The following is a 24193-nucleotide window of genomic DNA, read 5'->3' as shown; positions in this document are numbered from 1 at the left end:
CAGAAGAGGGCACCAGACGTCACTACAGATGGTTGTGAGCCAGCATGTGGTTGCTGGGAATTGAACTCAGGACCTTTGGAAGAGGAGGCAATGCTCTTAACCACTGAGCCATCTCTCCAGCTCCTCACCTCTCTGTTTTTGAAGAGAGTCTCACCATGTGTAGCTGTGGCTTGCCTGGAATTTACTATGTAGACCTAAGTTGTTTTAGTATTTTTTCTCCACTTTTATTTATTTATTTTTTAATGTTTTAGGGGGGCTGGAGAGATGGCTCAGAGGTTAAGAGCACTGACTGTTCTTCCAAAGGTCCTGAGTTCAATTCCTAGCAACCACATGGTGGCTCACAACCATCTGTAATGGGGTCTGGTGCCCTCTTTTGGCCTATAGGCATATATTGTATACATAATAAATAATTTTTTTTTAAAAAAAAGATTTATTTTTTATGTACACAGTGTTCTGCCTGAATGTATTCCTGCAGGCCAGAGGAGGGAACCAGATCTCATTACAGATGATTATGAGCCACCATGTGGTTGCTGGGAATTGAACCCAGGTCCTCTGGAAGAGCAGCCAGTGCTCTTAACCACGGAGCCATCTCTCTAGCCCACTTTAGTCTGATTTGTTGGGAACTTCAAAAGAGGTCATGGAGCTATGGGTACCCTCCCTCTTAGCAGTAGAGGACTTACCTAGTATGTATGAAGTCCAGGGTTTGACCACAGTATCTCTCGTATCTCTCTCTCATACACACACACACACACACACACACACGCACGCACGCACGCACACGTGTAAAGGCCAACCAATTTATTTGCTCTCCTCTCACTAGACTCTGTACCTGGGCTCGAGGCAGGCTCGTGTGCAGCGTGCTCCTACAGCATGCTGTAGCATGAAAGTGGCTGTAGAATGTCCAGTGCTCTGGCTGTCTTATGTTGGAATGGGACTAAAGCTACCAAATGGTCAGGTTATTCTATCCCTTGAAGGTTTCTAGGTGTGGCTGCAGGCTCCCGGTTGCCTGCTGGGGGACACATGGTTGGTACCTAGCTGCAGATTCCCCTGGAGTTAAGAGAGGGAGCAGGTTGTCTGAGGAAGCTGGGCATTCCTGAGGACACAAGGGTGAAGTCAGGTTTACAGATTGGATGCCACATATGGTCTTCATGGCTTCCAAGTCCAGTAGCCATTCTCCTTCCAACAGGACTCCTGCTGGGGTGATTCCTGGGGAGGCCCCAGGGTTCTTTCCTCAGAGGTTTGGGGAACACTGGCAAGGTTGAGCGCCTGTTCCTAGGGGAGCAGATGGTATTCTCAGGTCCTTCTCCACTTTGTCTTAACTGCTGATGCTCGTGTGACCTCTTCTATGGACAGTTCCTCCCCTGTTCCTGTCCTCAAGTCGACTTCCCTTTGAACTACAGCAGAAGGATTGATTTACTTATTATTGTATGTGGGTAGGGGGAGGTATTTTGTCTGCATGTATTGTCTATGTATCATGTGTTGCAAAGCCCATGGAGGCCAGAAGAGGGTGTCAGATCATCTAGGACTGGAATTACAGTTGTGAACCACTAAGTAGGTGCTGGGAATCAAACCTGATTCCCCTGGAAGAGCAGCCAGTGCTCTTAACCACTGAGCCATCTCTCTGCGGCCTCTATGTATGAATGAGATGAGGTCTTACAGCCAGGCCTGATGTGCAGATCTACAATCCCAGCTACTTGGGAGACTAAGGCAGGAGGATTCACAAGTTCAAGGCCAACTTTAGCAACCTGATGAGACCCAGTCTCAAAATCAAAGTGAGAAAGGGAAGAAAGAAGGGAGAAAGAGAGAGAGAATGCTGTATCGCCCTGGCCTGACATACAACATTTTATGGGCTCAAATAATCCTCCTGCCTTAGCCTCCCAGCAGCTGGGTCTGAAGACTCCTGTCACTGCATCTGACTAGGAAGAATTTTATCAAGCATATTGTCCTGTTCACTGTTCTTTCATGCTGCCCTTAGGATGGGCTCCAAACTCCATTCTCAGGAAACTAGCAGTCCTCACATCCCACTCCCCTTGAACTGGCCTCTTCTATGGATGCCTTACTCCAGTTTCCAACCATGCCAGATCCCTTGCAGTTCCCCTCCCGTGCTGCATGCTGCCCCCTCTGCCTGGATTGCTGTGCTGCCTTCCACATGGCCTAATTACTGAAGCACTTCCTTTGGGAAGACCTCCTGGATCCACAAAGGACCTCCCCTCACCCCTCCCTTTCAGTCTGTGTGACCCCTGAGCTTCTATGGAATCCAAGACTTGTTGAACATGGCTGTGCCCCCACCCAACCTCTATACGCTCGCCCAATCAAACCATCTATGGCGGATAGAATTTGTGTCTTGTGCCTGTACCCTCAAAGATCTCCCCTAGTGTTTATAAGAACTCGATAACTGTTCAGTGACTTCACTGAGCCTGCAAAAGTACCTTCCCCAGGAGGGGATGACTGAGTTAAATGTGTTGCTAAGAACTGTCGCCAGGGCTGGAGAAGAGGAAGTATGTGAGGAACAGCTGGGGGCCTGTGGGTGCTGGGCTGCTGGACATCTCTGCAGAATGACCATCTCTTCCATGCACCTGCCTCTGTCTCTTTCCAATTCCCTTATGACCAGGCTTTCTGAGCTATCTCTGCTGCAAAAGTCGGAGCGAAACATTGCCAGCACCATGCATGTTAAGTCAAGTCAAGAGGGGCAGGACTAGGAGAGGCAGGGACCCTGGCCTCAGGCCCCAGCAGCTGCTTATCCTCAGGGGCTTCTTTTCACAAAGAATCCAGCCTCTCTTCTGTCCCCTGAAGGCTGTTTTCAAAATCACACCCCTATGCAGACAGTTTTATTTACAAGGAAATCTTGGCAGGATCTTGACTTGTTAGTAGAGTAGGGATGGGGGAGGGTGGTGCGAAACAAAAATAGTTGAAATGATCACACTTTCTGAAACCGAGATGGAAATTGGTGTCTGTTGCAAACTCACCTAATTAGGATGGAACTAATTTCCTTCTGGTTCAAGGGGAGTAGTCAGTGCTGGGCGAGATGGTCACAGGTTGGATCCTGGGGCTGCGTGATGCAGTTACATTTGTCTTGTGAGAATGAAGTCGTTAATTGCAACTTCTGCTAATAAAACAGATGCTTCCTTCTGACAGGACGTCGAGAAGGGCGAAGCTGATGGGAAGAGGCTAAAGGGCACAGCCTTGGTTCTGTGTGGGGGCTGCCTAAGCCTTCCTTGGGGAGCAGCTACCCCAGCCTGGGCGCTGACACAGATTATAGTCATTCGGGAAGACGGTCTTCCCTGAGGCTTTTCCGTCAGGGAAACTGCCCTCTGCTTTTCTCCTTTAATGATCCTTTACTGCTTTGCTAACTTCATTCTTGGCATTTTAGTTTGTTTTTAGTCGTCCCGTTCCCCTCCCCACCCCCGCGCCCCTCTCTCTGGCGGGGCGCTTTCCTGGGTTTAACATGGTTAAGAAGCGTGAGCAGGACTTACAGCTCTGGATGGAAGTAGATTTGGGGTCCCAGACCCCCTGACTTTTGTCTCATCCTTAGGCTTTCCGGGGACTCCCAGAATCCGAGACGGCAGTAAATAAAAGATGTAAGGATGGCTGGTGGGGTCCACTCCTCGCACCTCACTCTCAATTCAGTCCTGGTTAACCCTGACGTGGCCAACCTCGTGGGAACCTCGCTTCTGATTCTGTCACACAATCTGCCAATCTGCCACCACCAAGTGATGGTTAACCCGGTACCGAGCTGAGCAGGCCGAGGGCAACGCAGTCCCGATCCCTGGGCGCGAAGAGCAGCTACTCCATGCCCGCCCCGCCGCAGCCCTCCCTCCCTCCTTCCTTCCCTCCCTCCCTCCCGGCGGGCGGCCTGGGGGGCGGGGGCCCCGCGAGCAGCCCCGCCCCCGCCGCGCGCCGCCCCGGAGGAGTCCGTGGGGAGGAGGAGGCTGGCGCGCAGAGCGGGGGCTGCGCGGAGCGGGAAGGAGTGCGGGGAGCTGTAGGGCCCAACCGGCCCAAGGGCGCCCTCGCCTCGGGCCCGCGGCCGAGGCGGAGAAGTTTGGCACCTCGGGGCCCGGCGTCCCGGGGTCTCGGGGGCCGCGGCAAGCAGGGCCATGGGGGCGAGCGCGGAGGTGGTGAGGTGCGCAGCGAGCTCCTGGAGCGACGCGGCGGAGGCGGCGCAAAGTTAGCCCGGCGCCCCGGGACGAGCGCCGCAGCCTGGGCCATGGGCGAACACCCCAGCCCCGGCCCCGCAGTGGCCGCTTGCGCCGAGGCGGAGCGCATCGAAGAGCTGGAACCCGAGGCCGAGGACCGGCTGCCCGCCGCGCCAGAAGACGTGAGTGCCCCCTTCTGTGCCCCTCAAACTTTCTGGGGGGCGCCACGCGGGGAATCTGCCGCGGCCTCAGCTCCCTACCCTGGGGGGAACTTGGAGGATTCAAGGTTATGTCACTGGAGCGTCCGGGATAAACTGGGGGCCCCGCGCGTGGGAGGGATGGGTCTCCCCAAATGAACTGGTGCGCACCCCACCCCGCTCGGGTTCCCGCGGCTTTCCTGCGGGACACAGCCCCGGTTGCTGCGCCGGGAACCTGTCGGCCGCGGAGCCCCCTCCCCGCTGCTGGTGCAGTGCCCGGGACACGGCGTTTTCCTGCAGAGGCGGCCGCGTCACTGTAGTGACTCCCCCTCCCCTCCCCTCGGCGACCTGCGGACTCCGCAAGCCTGGGGAAGGAACCGGCGCCCCAGTCTCTGGACAGCGCAAACCAGTCTGGAGATCCCTTCTCCGCTCCCAGATTAGCTCCTGCCCGGCATCTGTCTCGTCGCGACACTGATTGAAATTCAAACTGGCCTTAGTCCCTGAACCCTGTGAGAGCTAGTACAGCCAGAAAGCTGGGACGAAACGCTCCCAGCAGGGGGCTCAGGAGTCCTGGACCACGTCGGTGCCAGGCTGGTCCCCTGGGGCAGGCTAGGGAGGGGCTACCCCAGAGGGTTTCCCTGCCATCTGCTGCTCAAATCTCTTGTCCCTAAGTCCTGGGAAGTAGGGTCTGACACTGGGAAGCCTTGGGCACTTGAGTTGTTAAAGCTACTCCCTCCCGGCACCTTGCTTCGGACCTGTCCCTCCCTCGGGGTGAAATTAAGCCGGGAACCCCAACCTACGAAACCACAGCCAGCAAATCTGAATGGATCGGGAGTCTAACATCTCTCCCGCTTGCGTGGTCAAGCCTGTCACTTTCTCCTGGCCTTCCTCCAGAAAGAGTGAGTCTTATGTACTCAGTACTTACACTCAATCTTGGAAGCATATTGGGGAACACGAACACACACACACACACACACACACACGCAGGCAAAACTAGTGCTCAAGCAGGGGTAAGTCTCCTGAGTAGAGTCCTCCAACTTCCAAGGCCTGAGTATGCTTGGACTCCGGCTGTGGATGTGAACATGACCTTTAGGTAGCAGGAGTTATCAGAAACCCTGAGACACGGTTGGGAATCCTTGTTCTCATTCCTGCATCTGACTGTCCCACGCCAGAAACACTCCATTTCTATCTACCCCGTACTGTGCCTTTCTGCCTTTGCTCCTCTGGGGAATTTTCGGAGTTCTTCTGGTGGGCCCCTGAGCCTGGTTCTGACTGGGCAGCCGCTGGGAGGTGATGTTGGAAATCTCAGGGGGCTGCAGAAACCTTGGTGATAAGTGCCTTTCTTTCTCTTCCTCTCCTGCATGGCCTCCCACTCTACCAGCACTGGAAAGTCCTGTTTGAAAAGGTACGTGAGCAGCTAAATCCCTCCGTTCCTTCCAGCCCTGCCTGCCTGAAGCCGGTCTCAGTCTCCCTGTCTTCTTGCGTGGGCTTCCCTAGTTCGGTGCTCCTGAGATGGTGACGTACTGTGGAGGCGTGGCTTAGTAGATCTGGGGCGGAGCCACACTGTGCTCTGGGTATCAGAGACAGCAGTAGGCTCCCTAGAGAGAATCCTTTCCTCCCTCCAAATTCTCCTTGCACCATGGCTGGGCTTACACCACTTAGGAACTGGCCAACTGTATTAAAGCTTCCTATATGCAAGTGTATTGCAGTAGGAGGCTGGGGAGGTGGGGGAGGTACTTAAAGAATCTTCCGATTTCCTTTCTGCTGCTATTATGAAAAATGCTTGAGACCCTGTGACATGAAATCTCTGTCATCTTTCTGGAGGAAGATTTGTTCCCAAAATGGGCTCTTTGGGAGGCCGATCTTGTGTCTCCTTCTGCAGTGGGGATCGGCCAATGCTGGACTGTTTACAAATGAAAAACAGTATGTGATTGTTTGCAGTGCCTGAGATATAGGGGTGAGGAGTGGGGTTGGAAGTACCAAATGTCAGGTTTGAATCTGGAGATGGACTTTTGACCTTCATAGGGGAAATAGTTCTATTTTTGCTTGGTACTTGGATACTATTGGGTATTTCCTTCCCGTGCTTGTACCGTAGTGCAGGAGAAAAGATAGGAAGGTGTTCCAGTGTGGGTGGATACCAAACACTTTAGTCACAGCCGAGAGTAGCTGTGCCATGAAGTTTGTGCGGCTTTAAGAGATCTGCTTGTGCCGGGTGGTGGTGGCACATGCCTTTAGTCCCAGCTCTCAGGAGGATCTCTGTGAGTTCCAGGCCAGCCTGGTCTACAAGAGCGAGTTCCAGGACAGGCTCCAAAGCTACAGAGAAACCCTGTCTGGAAAAACCAAGAGAGAGAGAGAGAGAGAGAGATCTGCTCGTTTAAGCCAGGCATGGTCAGGCATGGTGGCACATACCTCTGATGCCTTTATTTGGGAGATAGAGGCTGGTCAGCCAGGAGTTTGAGGTCATCCTTGGCTATAGGGCTACTTTGTGGCTAGCCTGTATTTGTGAGTGGGTAGGGAGGTATAAAAAGGGATCTTGGTCCAGACCTTTGTTGTAGGCGGAATAGTTTTCAAAAGCTGCTGTTTGTGAATGGGTGTTTCGATTGTATGTGCAGTGCCTTCCTAGGCCAGGAGCCTCTGGAACTGGAGCTACTGATGTTTGTGAGCTGCCATGGCAGCGTTGGAAACCGAACCTGGGTCCTGCTGAAGCAACAGGCAGCTCATGTTAGCCAGTTTTCCACTGTCAGTATATAAAGAGAAGAGATCTATTTGGCTTATGTATGGTTTTGGATATTATTTTGAGTGGGTAGGGGGTATTTGTTTATTTTTCATGACAGGAGACAGGATTTCTCTGTGTAGCCCTGGCTGTCCTAGAACTCTCTTGTAGACCAGTCTGGCCTTGAACTTAGAGATCTGCCTGCCTCTTGAGTGCTGGGATTAAAGGTGTGGGGCACTGCCCAGGTGGTTTTGGATGTTCTTTCCCATGACTAGATGGACCCTGCAAGGAAGCAGGCCAACACAGAAGTATGTAGTGACCTCGTGGCCATGGGGCAAAAAGAAGAAGAGACTGGAATCCCACGGCCCCCTTCCAAACATCCCCAGTCACCCAAAAGCTTCTTACTAGACTCAACAGCTCCAAGCTGGAGATCAAACCTTTAATACATGTCACTTTGAAGGTGACAATGAGGTTGGAAAGGAGCGATACAGTGATAGGTGAACAGGAAGATATTAATAGACCTGAGTAGCTGAGGGGAACCACATCCCCAACTGAGACTCTGAATTTAAGGGGAAAGGAAAAAGTGGGGGCTGGGGTTGGCAAAAAAAACAACAGCTTTAGTTACAGACAAGTTTAATGTGGGGACCCAGCCAAATGCAATTACCCCATGGGATTGAGCATGCGGGCTTACGGGGGAAAGAGCTTGGGTGAGGATCTTGGGGGATATAATTCTTGATGCCTGGCTCCCATCACGAGGGCCACCTACTCTCCCTCTGGTCCCTAGGAATATCCCAGTTGCTGGCCTGACATCTCGAGACGGGAGGAACCATGGTGCTGCCGCACTGCTCCTGTTCCCCCAGGCTGCCAGCCCTTCACACCTCCTGGCAGATTTAGACTGAGAACCTAGAACAAAGTGTATCAGGCTTCTTCCCTCCGTCTTTCACATTTGGCTAATTTCTCTTGCCAGTTTCTATGTGTGTGTGTGTGTTTATATTTTAAAACAAACCATTTGGGTGAGTGAAAGAGAACTTCCAGAGGGAGGCACTCACAGCTGGAGAGCAGTTCCAAGCAGAGGGCTCGTGGCACTCAGAATCAGCCCTCAGTCTGTGAAATCCAATGGGAGGCAAGTCCTGGGCATCTCATGGAGATAGAGCACCCTGCTTCTGGAGAGGCCTACTCGGGACCCTCTTGGGCTGGAGAGGTAGCTCAATGGGAGAGTGCTTGCCTAGCACGCACAAGGCCCTGGGCTAAATTCTCAGCATTGCAGAAACGAAAATAAATAAATAAAAGGAAAACCAATCAATCATTCTGACAGACAAAATGAATTCTAGGAAAGCAGCCACAAGGTCTTACTCTGAGCCATTCTTCTCTTACAATAAGTCTGATTTCTTTTTCTTTACTTTTCTTTCTCCCTCCCTCCCTTTCTCTCTTTTTGTGAGTGTGTGTGTGTGTGTGTGTGTTTGGTTGTTGTTGTTTTTTGATACAGGGTTTTTCTGCCTGTCCTGGAACTCACTTTGTAAACCACTTTTCTTTTTTCTTAAGATTTATTTTATTTTATACACGTGGTTGTTTTGCCTACATGTATGTCTTTGCACCGTGTGTGTGCAGTGCCCATAGAGTCCAGAAGAGGGTGTTGGATCTCCTGGAACTGGAGTTACAGATGGTTGTTGTAGCACAATTAATAAAAACCCAGAGACAGAAGTTGGGGTTCAACCTGAAGGTCAGAAAAACAAAACAGCCAGCTACTAGCTCTTACCTTTAACTAAGTTGGAGATGGCGATCCTGCCTCCAGGAATCCTCAGAATGAGACTGACTGAGAGCTGACTCCTTCTGTTTTACATTCCCCTCTCTCTCTCTCTCTCTCTCTCTCTCTCTCTCTCTCTCTCTCTCTCTCTTTATAACGCCACTCACAATAGACTGTGCCTTTCCCCATGAATCATTAAGAAAATACCCTACAGGCTGTTCACCGCCCAATCTTTTGGAGGCATTTTCTCAATTGAGTCTCCTTCCTCTGATAACTCTAGCCTGTGTGTCAAGTTGATATAACAGTAGCCAGTTGTTTCAATAGATATCCAAAGGAAGGGCTACAAAGTTCCCTTTAGAATAGCTTCATTCCTGCCAGGATGGTTACAAAAGTCAGAAGTATTAGAGCCTGGAGCCACTGGGGCAGGGCCTGTCTTCCTTTCCCACACAGACGGTCGGTCGTCTGTTTCCCAGGTATTAGAGGTGGAATTCGCTCTACTTTCCATGTCATGTGGTCTTTAATATGCAGGGAAACCTTACCCAGCTTGAAGCTGACTGAACCCTGAGCGTGAGAAGCCACCATGTTAACCTGTGGCTACCCTTCAAGTAAATGGCCAAGATGCCTTCTGGGGATTGGTGGTGAGGAGATCAGGTGACCTTGGTCTTTTGAAAGCTTCTCTGTCCCTCCGGTTCTGACCTGTGTTGTGGTCACGGTAAAATAACAGGTCTTGTCCCTGACTCTGCTTCTCATACAGAAGTTACCACTGGACGGAAATTGGAGGGTCATCAGCTTGTCTACCACATGTCCTGTGTGTTTTTTCCTACGTGACTCTCTTCATAAGTCTTTTCCTTGGTGGGGGGGAGGTCTCGATGGGTTTTCCTAAATATTTAAACAGGTTATTGAGTTACTGGGCCAATGAGATGGCTCAACAGGTAAAGGCGCTTGTGTCCAAGACTAATGACCTGAGTTCAGTTCTTGGGACTCACATGGCAAAAGGGAGGAATTGACTCTCAGAACTTGTCACCTCACCTCCATGTGTGTACTGGGTCAGACGCGTATCCACAAAGAATACATGTAATAAAGTTAGCATAGGACTAGGGGTATACTTGAGAGACAAAATGTGGTGTAGCATGTGCGAAGCCTCGGGTTCAAATCCCTAGTGTTGCCAACAAACAAAATAGTAGTTTTGTAGTAACTATAAGGGCTCTGTCTTGCTATAATGCAATATCATGGCAAAAATACCGTATTTTTATTGCTAAAGCATTTGGACATTTCTTTCACAGTTCCTTCTGTGGTTTTAGATCTGAGATCATGTCTAGCTCTCAAGTCTCTCAATCAGTCTTCTGTATTCTATTGGAGTTACAGATAGACACTTGAGAGACGTCTTGTGGGTGCTGAGAGTCGAACTTGGGTCCTCTAGAAGAGCAGCAAGTGCTTTTAAATGCTGAGTCATCTCTCCAGCCCCCCAAATCACTTTATTTTTAAAAGTTGAATTTAGAAGTTTAGATTTATATGTTTATTTATTGGTGGGGGGGCATGCGCATACCACAGTGTACTTGTGGAGGTCAGAAGACATCTTGTTGGAGTTGATTTTCCATTTGCTGGGTTCTGGGGATTGACCTCAATTTGTCAGGCTTGGCAGCACGTGCTTTTAACAACCGAGTAAGTGACCCTCTAGGTCCCCCCAAACATTTTCTCCTTTTACTCCCAGTGTCCCCCAGCCTGTGGGACCCAGGTTCTGACCTCATCTGTAGTTTCCCTCCTTGCTGGCTGCAGGTGTGGGGGTGGTATTACAGGTGCATTGGTAGTTGAAAGGAAGTTCAGATGAGATGAAACCGCTGAGTGGATTACAGATGCGCCACAGAGAAAAAGTGCCTTCCCCAGAGACAGTCCCAGTGTTCGTGGCCCTGGAACACACGATCCAGCAGAGTAGGGGTCTCGGGACAACAAAGCCATGGTTTGGAGCCCACCCTTGGCCTCTGCATCTCAGTTCCTTATCAAGTAGCTTCCAGGACTGCATCCCTGCCCTCTCCTCCTCTAGTGACCAGGTAGATCATGTTTCTATTAACTCTTTGATCCCTGGCCATTCACAAAAATACATTCAGCGGTTGAGCTACTGAGCCAAGAGATCTGGGCTCATGTCCTGCCTCTTGTGTGATAGACCCACAGAAGTTTGAATGACTGGCAGGTCAAACTAAGCCACGGGGGTTAGAAAGATGGCTCAGTTGCTATGAACCTTAAAAAAGGCAAATCAAAACTATAATCCCGCGTATATTATTTGAGGCCTAAGGTGTCCTCTCCAGGAGCATCCCTTGATCATGGGGTTCCATGATCGTGTCCTGCCCTCCCTCCTTCCCTCCACTGGGTAGCTCCTGTCCCATCAGGGGCCCTAGGTTGATGGAAGTATCTTGTTCAGTCTGTTCATTCTGCAGGTGAGGAAAGTATTGTTATGATGGTGTCTGAGTTCCTGTGTGCTTCCCACCAGTACTGCAAACTCCTTTCCTTGATTGGTGCCAAGCATAGTGGTGGAGACAGGTGGAGAGGTGACACCGCAGTAGCTTGGCAACAGTGGGCAAGCCAGTCCACGTCTCCGAGCCACGGACTTTTCATGGAAACCGTAGGATAATAGCTGACCCAGAATTGTTGGGAGGTTGGGTGGAGTGTGCATAGCTCTTGGCATAGCTGGGGACAAGCACCAGGTAAATACTGTTCATTACATATATATATATGTATGTATGTATGTATGTATGTATATAACGGAATATAATGAAGTGAGTCCTGTTTCCCAGATGGATATGAACATGCAGTACATCAGGGCCTGAATCAAAGTGTCTGGACTCCTGGTCCATCTAGGCTGCCTCCCTAGGATAGAAGCTGGGTACCACATGCCCTGCTGAACTTTTCAGAAAGAGTCTTCGGACAAGGCTGCCCGGTACATGTTGATGCCCAAGCGCTGTCTGCTCACCTGGCTTGCTGTGCTACAGGGTGAAAGGTAGAGGGCTAGGACAAGGTGTCTAGCCACCATGTGGGCTGGGCCAAGTCTCCTCTCTCCCTCCTTGGCAGTTCTTACTGTCCCTTTCATGGGTGGTGTAGTGACATTGGGCCCAGGGTACTGTCTTGTTATAGGAATGGAGTCAGTATGTCTTGAGCTGTAAACAGACATAATCCTAAACCCCTTTTGGAGATTTTTGTTTGAAAATTAGTCTCTACATGGCTCACCCCCACCCCTTTTGAGATGAGGTCTTGCTATGTAGCTCCTGATAGCCTCAAACTTAATGTGTCGGGATTACAGGAATGTGCCAAACCCCTCCCCACCTCCTGGCTTTCCTGAAGCAGGTGTAGGTCTATATTGGTAAAATTCCTTTGAGAAAACAAACACAAGTGTCTACTGTGTGTGTACATACCTGTCCTCTCGTCTAACACTCTCAGCAAACTGAGAGGTGAGGCTGTTGTGGTTTTTGTTGTTATTGTTTTGAGACAGTGCCTCACTGTATATGTATAGTCTTGACTGGCCTGAAATTCTCTCGATAGACCAGGCTGACTTTGAACTCACAATGATCCACCTGCCACCACTTCTCCCTCCCAAGGGCTGGGATTAAAGGTGTATGCCGTCAAGCCTGACTCTGTGTCCTCTTTATTGGGGAGGAAATGATGGAGGGAGAGGACCGGTCTTCCCCAGAGATAGGGAACAAATTGGGAGCCTCTGCAGAGGGTCTGTTTGTCCTCAAGGCTTCTGGGTGGCTTCTGTAACCAGACAGGAGGTGAAGCGACTGTTCCAGGCTCCTTCATCCCAACTGCTTGCTTCTCGTCTGCCTCCCACCCTCCTCCGTTTCCTGGACTGTTCAGCTCTCTCTGTTCTGGGAATTAGATGGATTTTGGGGGTTTCTAGGGAAGGTGGCAGGGAGCAGGATTTGGGCAGAGGAGAAAGGGCAGGTCAGATGTCAGGACCCCTCCTGATCTCACCTCCTCCTGCCACTCCTGCCCGATGCTCCCTGGAGGCTTCTGGATTCATGACTATGACTCGGCTTTGGTCCCTGGGTGTCCCTGACAAGCTGGGCCAGATGAGTCAGTCCAGGTACTTCATCTATTCCCGATCCCCTAAGGAGTTACTTCTGAGTCAGAGCCTCCATTCTCCCCTCAGCCTGTGACTTGGCCAAGCAAGAGGCGGGAGAGCTGTCCATGAGCCTCTGGAGAAGCTTTGGGGTGGTGCTGAAGAACTGGGGGGGGTGGGGTTTTCGGGGGGGTTCTGGGGCAGGCTGACCAGTGGAGAGTGCCAGGGTCTGGTAGAAGGAGACTGGTCTCACCCGTCTCTTCCCTCCTTGGCCTCCCTGGCCAGCCTGCTAGCCTCAGTCACCCTGGGTAGTGAGAGGAGGGGTGTTCAGGAGCCTGGTGTCTGGATTGGTGCCTGCTGAGGCCTGAGCTGCCTCCCCTGCTCCTGTAGTGGCAGCTGAGAGAGGAGAGCACTGGGGTCCTCAGGGCTCCAAGAGGGCAGGCTGGAGGGCAGGAGGGATCAAAACCTGGTCTTAGGACTAGCCAGTTCCCTTCCACTTTGAACTGAAGCTTGAGGTCTGGGAAGAAGCACCTCTTGCTTACCCTGGCTCAGGTCAGGTGGGACATCTCTGAGGGCTTCAGTTTTTCTCTCTGTTAAATGGGACTAGTCACACTTAATTGTGTTCTGAAAGTTGGTGTTTTGAAAAATTAGAGGGAGAAGGTCATGGGAAGGACAAGGGTTGGGTCCCGTCCCAACCCTTCCCGTCCCCCCACCCCACTGGATTAGCTTCCTCATTTGCAAGGAAAAAGTGGAAGAGAAAGCCCCCACCCTCCCATCACCAGACTCCTGACCTTGCCAGCTGCAGCCTGAACTTTTTAATTTATGGGGTTGTAAATATCCATGAATGGCCCAGAGTTCCCTGGTGGGCTGTGGCATGCTGGGTGGGGACAGCTCTGTTGAGCCAGAAACTCCCCAATAGCCTCATTAATTTGCTCTGCTTAGAGGCCTGGGAATGAAACAAGGAGCTGGCAGATGGGAGACCCCCTCTACCAAGGAGGGCAGCTGTCTGCATCTTACCCTATCCCAGTACACATGCCCTGTGGCCATTTCCTTCTGGACTGACAAGAGACTTTGGGGATGAGATGGGACCTTACCCAGACCCAGGCTCCATGTTCCAGACCCAAGAGTTACACAGGATGGCAGCCAGCTTGTCGGCTCCAGGTGCCACCTTTGGGATCATTTTGAGTACTCACAGCTTCTGTTCATGGAGGAAAGGGTCTTCCCAGGAGCCAGACTCGTGATTGTCCCAGAAACGCAGTCCATGCAAGTCGCAAATTGTTCCTAACTTCTCTCCTGCTTCCAGAATGCTGGGAACCTTGTGAAGCCTGAGGCGGCTTTCTGGCCTCTAGGGAAAGCTGGGCTGCTGTCCTGGGTGCTGAGCAGGCAAACCCCCTCACTCTGGCAGGCTTTGTCCCTGAGAGCTCAGCTTGGTGGCCCCATGAGGCCAATTGCAGATTTCTCAGCCTCTCTTGGGACCTGGTATCCCCAGTCAACCTTCTAGCTGGGACCGGATCCCACAGACTTCTAATATCAGCTGCCTGAGAGCCTGGGACACTCAAGAACTGGAGGCAGAGGAGCTGCCTGGGTTTCATGAAGGGAAGCGTGATTGTACTGTAGGCTTGTGACTGTCCCTAAAGGTTTTACACAGTGTTGTCAAAAATAAATGCTGTGTGGCCGGGCAGTGGTGGCGCACACCTTTAATCCCAGCACTCAGAAGGCAGAGACAGTCGGATCTCTGTGAGTTCGAGGCCAGCCTGGTCTACAAGAGCTAGTTCCGGGACAGGCTTCAAAGCCACAGAGAAACCCTGTCTCAAATAAACAAACAAACAAATAAATAAATGCTGTGGTCGAATAAGGTAGAGTTAGGAAAATGAGGGGCTGGATCAAATCAAACAGGCTTTTCCAGTTCTGGGTCTGGCAGAACCCTTTCTGTGGGTGCTTACGTCATGCCCTTCTATGAGGGCTTCCTGACTATGGGAAAGAAAGTGGAGTTTTGTTTAATGCCAAATTTCCACCTGTGCCTCTCCCTTCCACCCCCATCACCAGCCCCTTCCACGGCCTTCTGTCCCAGAGAAGGGATTGCTGTTCCTACTCAGAGCCCACTGTACCCTCCTGGACCTTGGGCCCAGGGTCTCATGAAGCACACACTGGGAAGATCCTGTACCAGGAGGTATCCTTTGTTCCACTGTACGGGACTGAGGAAAGCAAGAGAAGGCAAGACTGGGGCTTTGAGCCCCGTGGAGGAACCTCAGATTATTTCTCTATTGGCCCTTGTTCACTCTTTAACCTTGAGATAGTCTCTCTAGCTATTTTTAGTTTCTGTGCTCTTACCGGTCCATATAATAAATGCATTGCCTGGGCCACAGTGGATCCTTAGCAAACCTGTGAGGTGAATGGATGGATAGGAGGACTGGCCATCTTTCGAACACTTTAGCCATAGTATCCCAGTGGTGGGAGGGAGCCAGGCTCTCTGTTCTGCCTGGGTATGAATTTATCAAAACAAATTACCATCTGTTCAAACTCTGAGCAGCTTAGCCCTTGGTGCCTTGACTCCCCACTGTGCCCCTGCCCCTGAGAAGTAGCTTTCATGATAGTAAATGCCTTGTAGATTCTCGTAAGGTATGAGTAGAAGGAGGGATGGCCATGTAATTTTTCACCCAAGCCGAGACACCTTCGAGTAAAGGAGGCTGGGCGAGTCGTGTTTGGAGAATAGGTGTGAGCCAGTTTGGCCTTAGAGAAGCCAAGGTGAATGGTGAGCTGAGGGTTCAGTGGAGTTAGTACCTGACGCTTTGCAAAGGCCCCTCATACATCAGGAGACAGGAGACTGGTACATAAACAGGCTCAGACTAGAGCTGCTTGGCACAGGAAGCTTTCTACTGCCCCAAAGCCCCTAGCATTCTGCAATGCCCTTTGCAAACCTCCAAGGTTCCTTCCAGAACCTTGGGGGTTTGTTCTTATTTTGAGTTTTGTTTTGTTTTTTTGAGGCAGTGGCCTCCCTTAACTCACGTTGGCTTCGATCTGAATATCTGATACATAAGAACAGAGGATGACCCTGAACTTCTGATCTTGCTGCCTGCCTCCCAAGTGCCACTATCAGAGGCCTCACCATTATGCCTGGCTTCCCTTTCAGCTGTCTGAACCCAGATTTATGAGCTCCTAACCTTCTAACTTGCTAAATGGTTCCAGTCCCACCTCGTTTCTCATTTACTCTTCATTGGTACTGGGACTAGAAGGTCCGCTCCCCCAAAGACTTAATGGGCTATGGCTTTCTCTAGCCCATCCTTGCTTCTTTATCCGTGGATGGATATGGCCCCTTCTATCCCCACAAGTAGGCAGAGCTCCTCCTACTCATTCTTGGATGAGGAAACTGAGGCTCTGTAGTGGCCCAGGAACAAGCACAAGGAGGGAGGTGAAAGATGAAAGAGAGAGAGAATGCGTGCTTGTGTGCCTCCGTGTGTGTGTGTGTGTGTGTGTGTGTGTGTGTGTGTGCGCGCCTCTGTGTGTGAGTGTGTGTGCCTCCGTGTGTGTGTGTGTGTGTGTGTGCCTCTGTGTGTGTGTGCCTCTGTGTGTGTGTGCCTCTGTGTGTGTGTGCCTCTGTGTGTGTGTGCCTCTGTGTGTGTGTGCCTCTGTGTGTGTATGTGAGTGTGTGTGTGAGGAGCCACCTAGGGGATTAGCAACCTATGAGCAGGGTGCTGGTGAGATTAAAAGCCTCCTTGGGCCCAGGAGGGAGGGCAGGATTGTGGGTCGTCCCCCTCCAGTGCGGCCCTGTCCAGCACTGGGCTCTTTCCTGCAGGTCAGGGCCCACTTTGGTTACTGCCTTCTTGCCAGGCTTCGGCCTCACTCATATATTCATTCTTCCAGCTGCACTGACTGACCATTCTAGACTAGCCCTGGCAGGCTGCTTCCAGCCCATGCCACCCCCCAGCTCATCCTGCAAACAGCCTGCTGCCCCAAAGAGGGATTCCAGGGGCTCTAGCATGTTCTTTTTTTGTTTGTTTGTTTGTTTGTTTTTTTTTTTCGAGACAGGATTTCTCTGTGGCTTTGGAGCCTGTCCTGGAACTAGCTCTGTAGACCAGGCTGGTCTCGAACTCACAGAGATCCGCCTGCCTCTGCCTCCCGAGTGCTGGGATTAAAGGCGTGCGCCACCATCGCCCGGCCTCTAGCATGTTCTTAACAAGAAGTAGTGTAGTGTTTGGAGGATTTGTTCTGCCTGCCCCCCTCCCCCGCACTCCTCCCCAAAGCAGCACCACACTCTTAGTGTGACCTCATCCCCTATAGGCCTGAGGACAGCTGGCAGGTAGACAGACCAAGGGGACAGACCCCCATTTGAATAAAGTGATGGGAATAGCCCCTGGCTAGCTAGCGGCTGCCCCAGGTTGACATCAGCCCATTTAATAGATGGGAAAGCCAAGCTGTGTAAAGACAGGAGTGTGATTTTGGCCTTGCTCCCTGCCATCTTGCTTGAGGAACACAGTCTTAAGTCAGAAGCCCTCAGCTTCCTTCTGAAGGGTGGGACCTTCTTCTTCTGATTTCTGAACATGACATCTCTCCCCCTCCCCCCTTCTGCCTCCTCCTGTCTCTTTTACCCTTCACCCCACTGGGTGCCCTATGCCCACTGCCAGCTCTGCCCATGCCCTCAGCAGCCAGCCTGGCTCTGGCTCTCCCCCACCCCCACTCATCCTGAGTCTCGGAGGCCTCATTGTTAGGGTAGTGGTGACCCCCCATTGTCTGGCCTATCTAGCCCTGGCATGAAAGGTAGAGTTTTGGCAGAGAACGGAGGCTCGGCCGGATTCCAGCGTGTTCTCTGAAGTGTAGATAGAGCCTGTAATGTGCTTGGGGCTAGGAGGCCTGGGGAGCCACAGGGCAGCCCCTTGTCACTAGGACAACAGCAGAGAGCCCTGCAGGGGTAAGGGGAGGAGGAGAGCAGGTGGCTCTTTGTCTGTGGCCTGATCCCAGCCCCCTACTTCATCTTCTTCTATAGGCAGCTCTGAGGAGGCCCCTGGGAAGAGACTGTGGGCTGTGCTCCCAGCATGGGCAAAGCCACTGGGCTTCTCCTTCCTCCCCTCATGAGGCTGAGGAGGTCCCCTGATATGCAGGGAAACCTTGACCCCTACAGGACCCAGCAGACATCTTCCCAGGACCTACAACCCAGTCCCGAGGTCAACGTGGCATGAACACAGTCAGGGCCAGGCTAAAGGGTCCCCATGTGGATTAGGATAGTGGTCTCTCGTGCACCAAAGCCCTGCCGGCTGTTAGCATTTCAACCTTCCCTCGGTTCTCCCTCCTCTCCCCTCTCTCTGCTCAGTTTCCACATCTGAGCAGCAAGGAGGCCAGACTAGCTCTGCTTAGGCCCCTTTCCTACTGTTAAAAAAAAAAAAAAGCTGTTCGGGGAGAACCATGGGTTCCTGGAGTCCTGCTTCTTCTCCTTGGTTAAGAGCACTTGTTGCACCAGGCACTGGTGGCACACACCTTTAATCCCAGCACTTGGGAGGCAGAGACAGGCAGATCTGTGAGTTCAAGTCCAGCCTGGTTTACAAGAGCTAGTTCCAGGACAGGCTCCAAAGCTACAGAGAAACCCAGTCTCGGAAAACAAACCAAACCAAACCAAACAAACAAGAAATACTTGTTGCTCTCCCAGCACCCACATGGCAGCTCACAACTGTCCGTAACTCCAGTTCCAGAGGACCCAACCCCCTCTTCTGGCCTCCACAGTCACCAGGAACACATGTGGTACACAGATATACATGCAGGCAAAAATTCATACATATAAAATCAAAAATAAATAAATCTTTAAAAAGAAGAAATTCTGTACATAAAGTACATTAAACAGTATTTGGCCATGAAAATATGGCAAATATTAGATGTTATTACTCTTCTTTTAAAAATTACATTTAGAGTGGGGATGTGGGTCTAATGTTTCTCTGTCTGTGTGCCACAACACAAGTGTGCAGGTTCGAGGACACCTACGGGAGTTAATTCTGCTATTGGTCCTGGGGACTGAACTCAGGTCATCGGGCTTAACTGCAAGTGCCTTTACCTGATGAACTAGCACCTTGGCCCTTATTATTATTTTTTAATCTATTATGAGGGAGGTGTGATATCACACACCTTTAGTCCCAGCGCTTGGGAGGCAGAGACAGGCAGAGCGCTCTGTGAGCTTGGTATCAGCCTGGTCTACAGAGTGAGTCCCAGGACAGCCAGGGCTACACAGAGATACCCTGTCTCAAAAACAAACAAAAATCTGTTGCTATTATGATTATTAGTATTATTCTCTGGGGGTCGGGGGGCTTGTGTGGACAGACAAGAGGCTAGCTTTTGAGAGTCAGTCCACTCTTCCCTCCAGGGATGGAACTAGGGTTGTCAGGCTTGCTATTAGCAAGGACTGCTAATTACACTGCCGAGCCCTTTCATTGGCCCTGGCATTCTTAGTCTTAATGAACCTTTTGAGTTTCCTGAAATTCTTGATGATAAGGAAATGGGTGTCATGTGCACCTGGTGCTGGGGTGAAGGGTCTAACCTGAGCATGGACCTCCTCAGAGCTTTCTCCTAAACGGTTCTGGGGGAGCTGAAGTGACCGTGACTTGTGGCCGTCAGTCTCAGACTGTCTAGTAACACTGCGTAGTGTTTTCCAAAAACATCCTTTCTTAACCTTATCCAGAGAAACGGGCAGCATGGGTTTGGCCTTCCAACTTCGCCCCTGTACCTTCCCAGGGCCCATTGCCATTTGGTGCCTCCCATCCCAGACTGAGTACCAGACGCAGGGATTCTTTAGCACCTTAGCTGTATCCCCTGCGTCTCATTGCCTTTCCCCTATGCAACCCACAGCAGCATTTCCAAGTACACACCAGAGGCTGGGGTCAGGAGCCCCCTTGACCAGAGTGCGTTTGGTACCACAAGAGATGGGGTGTCATTTTCTGGCAGGATGAGCCCTGTCGGGAAGGAGCAAAAAGGGATAAAGGCCTTTCCTCACTAATCCGAAGAGGCTTCTCATGGAAAATTAGTACCTGTCTTTTCATCTGAACATCTCATTTATTCATCCAGCAAATCTCAGTTGAAGGCCTGTAAGACAGATGCCTGACAGGAGGCACTGGCCTTGGAGGAGTTACAGCCCTTGGATGAAGCAGAAGTAGCTAAGACAGGTTGGGCGGGAAGCCTGGCTGCTGTCCAGGGCGCAGGGAGCTTCAGGGGGTTAAAGAGAATGGTGTAAAATGCACATGTGCCCACACAAATGCAGAAGCACACCCCCACCCCTACCCCCAAAACAGAACAACAGAGAACATGTCTTCAGTAAGTTGGCCACCCATGGGGTGTGAGTAAGAAGGATCCTGGGACCGTGAGTAGGACCCTGGGACGGCCCATAAGGGAGCCCCGTGTACCTCCTGCGCTAGGGATGCTCAGGTCTTTCTTTCCCTGTCCCAGAAGTCCTTTGTCTCCTCCACTTACAGAACTCCATTCCTGCTTTCCTTCCCACAGTTAGGAGGAAGTGGAAGGAGAAACTTGGGAAGAGCTGTAACTGGGTGGCAGAGCACCAGTATCCTTGGAAAGGGTACCAGCTTGCGGTGGTGGCACACACCTTTAATCCCAGCACTGGGGAGGCAGAGGCAGACGGGTCTCTGTGAGTTCAGGACAGCCAGGGCTACACAGAGAAACCCTGTCTCGAAAAACTAAAATCGTCATCAGCCGGACATAGTGCACACGCCCCACAGGGAGGTTACGTTCAGCTCCAGCTGAGCCTGAACTGTCTCAAAGAAACAAAATAAAAGACTACAAGAGAGTTCAGGAGAGGGGCTTTCTTCCTCCCTGTCTCGGGTTGCTTCTCCTCAGAAGGCAGTTGGACCGGGTCATCCTGACTGTGTCCTTAGAAATGTCCTCACAGCCCCTGTGGGAAGAGGGTAGTGTGGGAGGGCGGGAGGTCTGGGCTCCACATCTGCCCTGGGGTGGTACCCACTGACTCCGCTGCTTTCTGTGTTTCACCCTCAGTTTGACCCCGGGAGCACCGGCTACATCAGCACAGGAAAATTCCGGAGCCTCCTGGAGAGCCACAGCTCTAAGCTGGACCCACACAAAAAGGAGGTGCTGCTAGCTCTCGCTGACAGCCATGCAGATGGGCAGATCTGCTACCAGGACTTTGTCAACCTGGTGAGCATTCTGGACGGGGAGGGCCTTAGACACTGGAAGTAGCTTTAGGCCAAGCGGTGTCTCTGCTGACAGCATTTGAACAGCCACAGCTTCAACAGGTGAAAAGACACCACAGCCCCAGAGAGAAACCACTCTCACCTCCACGGAGTAGACATGGTTTGTTCTGAGGCAGTGTGACCATGGCCTGAAACATACATTGGGTCTCTTCAAATGCATGTTTCAAGAGTGAAGTTACATGGAGGTTTTTATAGTAATAATAGAACAAAGGAAGTTATAAATCAAGGCATTTTTAGAAACACATTAAGTGAAAACTTCAGAAAAATGGGATAAACAAGATGGAGGTCTCTTTTCTATAGGCTTCAGATGCATGCTCTCTCTGACACATACACACACACACGCATGCACGCACATGCATGCACATACATGCACGCATGCACACACATGCACGCGCACATACACACGCATGCATGCATGCATGCACGCACACACATGCATGCACACACTCACACAAACCTCAGATGTTGTCCAATGACTCTTAGCCTTTGGGTTGATGGCAGCTCATGGTCCTGCTAAGTTATTAAATTCCAAAAGGCTGGATGTGGTGGCGCATGCCTTTAACCCCAGCAGAGGCAGACAAGTCCAGACAGATCTCTGTGAGTTTGAGGCCAGCCTGGTCTACATAGTGAGTTCCAGGTCAGCCAGAGATACACATTGAGACCCTATCTCAAATAAAAAATGAAAACAAAATAAAATAAATTCCAAAACATGGTTGTCTGTTAGTTATAGCATAGCTGGAGGCCCGAGCTCTTAGAACTGATGGTGATTGTCCCTGTTTGTGGGAGAGACCATGATTCATGAGTCTTACTGGCTATCTTTGGGAGGGATGCCCTCCTCTCCTCCCTGGGGATTGATGCTCTTCTTTCAGAGGCAGAGGTTACACGGGGCTTTGGGTAACTTAGGCAAGCTGCTTTTCTCCACCCCCATGAGGGACATCAGTAGAAGTTACATGAACGACTAAGGTGACTACAAGGCTGGATGTCTGCTTGTTTCCCCATGATGAGGCCTTCCTATCTCTTCATGCCCCCCACGGAGGAGAAAGAACAAAGCAGCGAAGTTCCCTATGTGGTAGACACCAAAGGCCTCAGGCAGGGCCTGGGAAGCCTGCTGTCACCATCCCATCTTAACTCTCTGTGATGTGACTGCCCAGACAATAGCAGCTTCGGTGGCCTCTCAGCTGCAGGTTGCTCCCTTCGGTGGACGTGTGGGTTTACAAGGAACTGCTAGAGACACTCAGGGGTAGAATAGTATCCACTATTCTAGTAGACCCGGGGAGTGGACCTGGAAGCCTGGGCCAAGGTGAGCTCAGACAGCAGCAGTTCACAGGCTGGGCCTCAGAAGTGTCATCAGCCTCATCGGGAAGCAGACGGGAAGCCTGGCTCAGACTTGTGCCCAGCCCATATGCACCCGGTGCCTGCCCAATCTCAAGGCCCATGCAAGGTGTTTCTCTCCCGTCAGGTTCCGTTCCTCTGTGTGAGTTCATGACATGCTGTTGTCACGCTGTTGTCACAGTTTTATGCTCAGACTCTGAGCTGGAGCAGTCACTTCCAGCCTGCATTCATGTAAAGAGGGCACCGCACCTCGAGCCTGGGCCCTCCCTCCGCCTTTGCTGGCCTCTCTAGCCTCTCTTTGCCCGTTTGTAAAATGAATCTAATGGTGCATGTAAGGTTTCCACCAGGACCAAATAGGATAAAAGACTGTATTTGCAAGTTTCTGTTGTCTCCTAATGTTCTTCTGCTGGGAAACCTCACTGCATGACTTACCAGCCCACGCAGAACAGATTACCCTCATCTGGGGGTGGCAATGGCTAGAGGGGTTCACTGAGGCCAACCAGCCAGGGGAGGCTGGCTTAAAGCCACACGGGGGAACCGGGAGAAGCAAGACTCAAGATTAGGAGATGACTCTGCAGGGGAGGCTCCCCCTAAGTGGCCTTGTCTGATCCTGGATTCTTCCAGGTGCCCTCCAGAAAGAGGCTCAGACTCCTGTGCCCTGCTCTGGCTCCATTCGTCTTGCTAGTCCTGACTGGATCTTGCTTTTGGGTCTGGCTGGATTATCTTCTGCAGGGCCTCTGGTCTTAGAAGTACATCAGTGACTACATGCCAATAGCTATGAAACATGTAGTAGCTATGAGCCCTTGGGCCAGGAGATCTGGGTCTTTTGGCCTACTCAACCTTGGAATAGTTTACAGTATGATCCGGGAAAATATCAAGGGTAACAGAAGCTTCCAGGGGCTGGAAGTCCCGCTAACTGCTAGATGAAGCAGATCTTTGGGGACTGGGCCTGGATTGCTGAGGGCAGGACCTGGTCTTGGGTGAGGCCCTAGGCTCACTAAGTATCATACATGCCAGGAAACATTCAGGTGCCATGGCTTCCATGACATCGGGTTCTGATCCTGACAACTTCTGACAGCTGGCTGACAAAGGCCTGCTTGCACCTTCCCAAGCTGGCGTGCCTGGGATGCTCACTCACCCCGGCCCTCACCTGGCCATCCCCTCCTTCAGGAAAGCCCTTGCTGATCACCTGGAGACACACTGGAGAACTGTGTGTTCCCATGGCCGCTGTTGCTCTGAACTGTGGCTGCTGATTTCCTGGTCCTGAGCACCACCGTCTCCCATGTAACACAAGGGATCAGAGGATCAGGGATGAGTGGGTAGGAGGTCTGTATAAATATAGGCCTGGGTTTGAACCTGTGTCTTCTTAGGTACTCTCTGTACCTCAGTTTCCTATTAGGCTGAAGGAATGTTCAGAGTTCTTTTCTAATGGAGATGAGCTGTGAGGTCAGAGGTCAACACGGTGGCATTCCTGGAATGCTGCCCAGAGCTCAGAGAAGAATTGCTCCAGAGAGCGTGCAAGCTGAGGTGTAGGTGCAGTGCTCCCTGAGGCCCCGACTCTGACTCTGACCCTCTCCTCACCCCGTTTCCTGTGCAGATGAGCAACAAGCGTTCCAACAGCTTCCGCCAGGCCATCCTTCAGGGCAACCGCAGGCTGAGCAGCAAGGCCCTGCTGGAGGAGAAGGGGCTGAGCCTCTCCCAGCGGCTCATCCGCCACGTGGCCTACGAGACCCTGCCCCGAGAGATTGATCGCAAGTGGTACTACGACAGCTACACCTGCTGCCCCCCGCCCTGGTTCATGATCACAGTCACCCTGCTGGAGGCAAGG

The 24193-nt window shown here is 51.6% G+C and overlaps 1 protein-coding gene across 2 annotated transcripts in view; it reads left to right on the top strand.

The window, feature by feature from the left end:
- The first annotated feature begins 3935 nt into the window (after window positions 1–3935).
- The window catches only part of Rhbdl3 (rhomboid like 3), a 51777-nt gene continuing 31519 nt past the window's right edge, over window positions 3936–24193 (top strand). Inside the window, exons 1-4 of one of the 2 annotated variants that reach the window (XM_050128892.1) lie at window positions 3936–4315; window positions 5712–5735; window positions 20819–20977; window positions 23963–24187. In XM_050128892.1, coding sequence (XP_049984849.1) covers window positions 4205–4315; window positions 5712–5735; window positions 20819–20977; window positions 23963–24187 — 519 coding nt within the window. In that variant the 5' untranslated portion in view covers window positions 3936–4204. The remainder of the gene's footprint in view (window positions 4316–5711; window positions 5736–20818; window positions 20978–23962; window positions 24188–24193) is intronic. The other variant, XM_050128894.1, reaches the window with a different exon arrangement.

The sequence above is a fragment of the Alexandromys fortis genome, unplaced genomic scaffold (assembly GCF_014885135.2).
Source record: "Alexandromys fortis isolate MF-2015 unplaced genomic scaffold, M_Fortis_MF-2015_v1.1 scaffold_80, whole genome shotgun sequence".
In the NCBI taxonomy this organism is placed as follows: Eukaryota; Metazoa; Chordata; class Mammalia; order Rodentia; family Cricetidae; genus Alexandromys; species Alexandromys fortis.
This window is presented reverse-complemented; position numbering and strand designations above follow the sequence as displayed.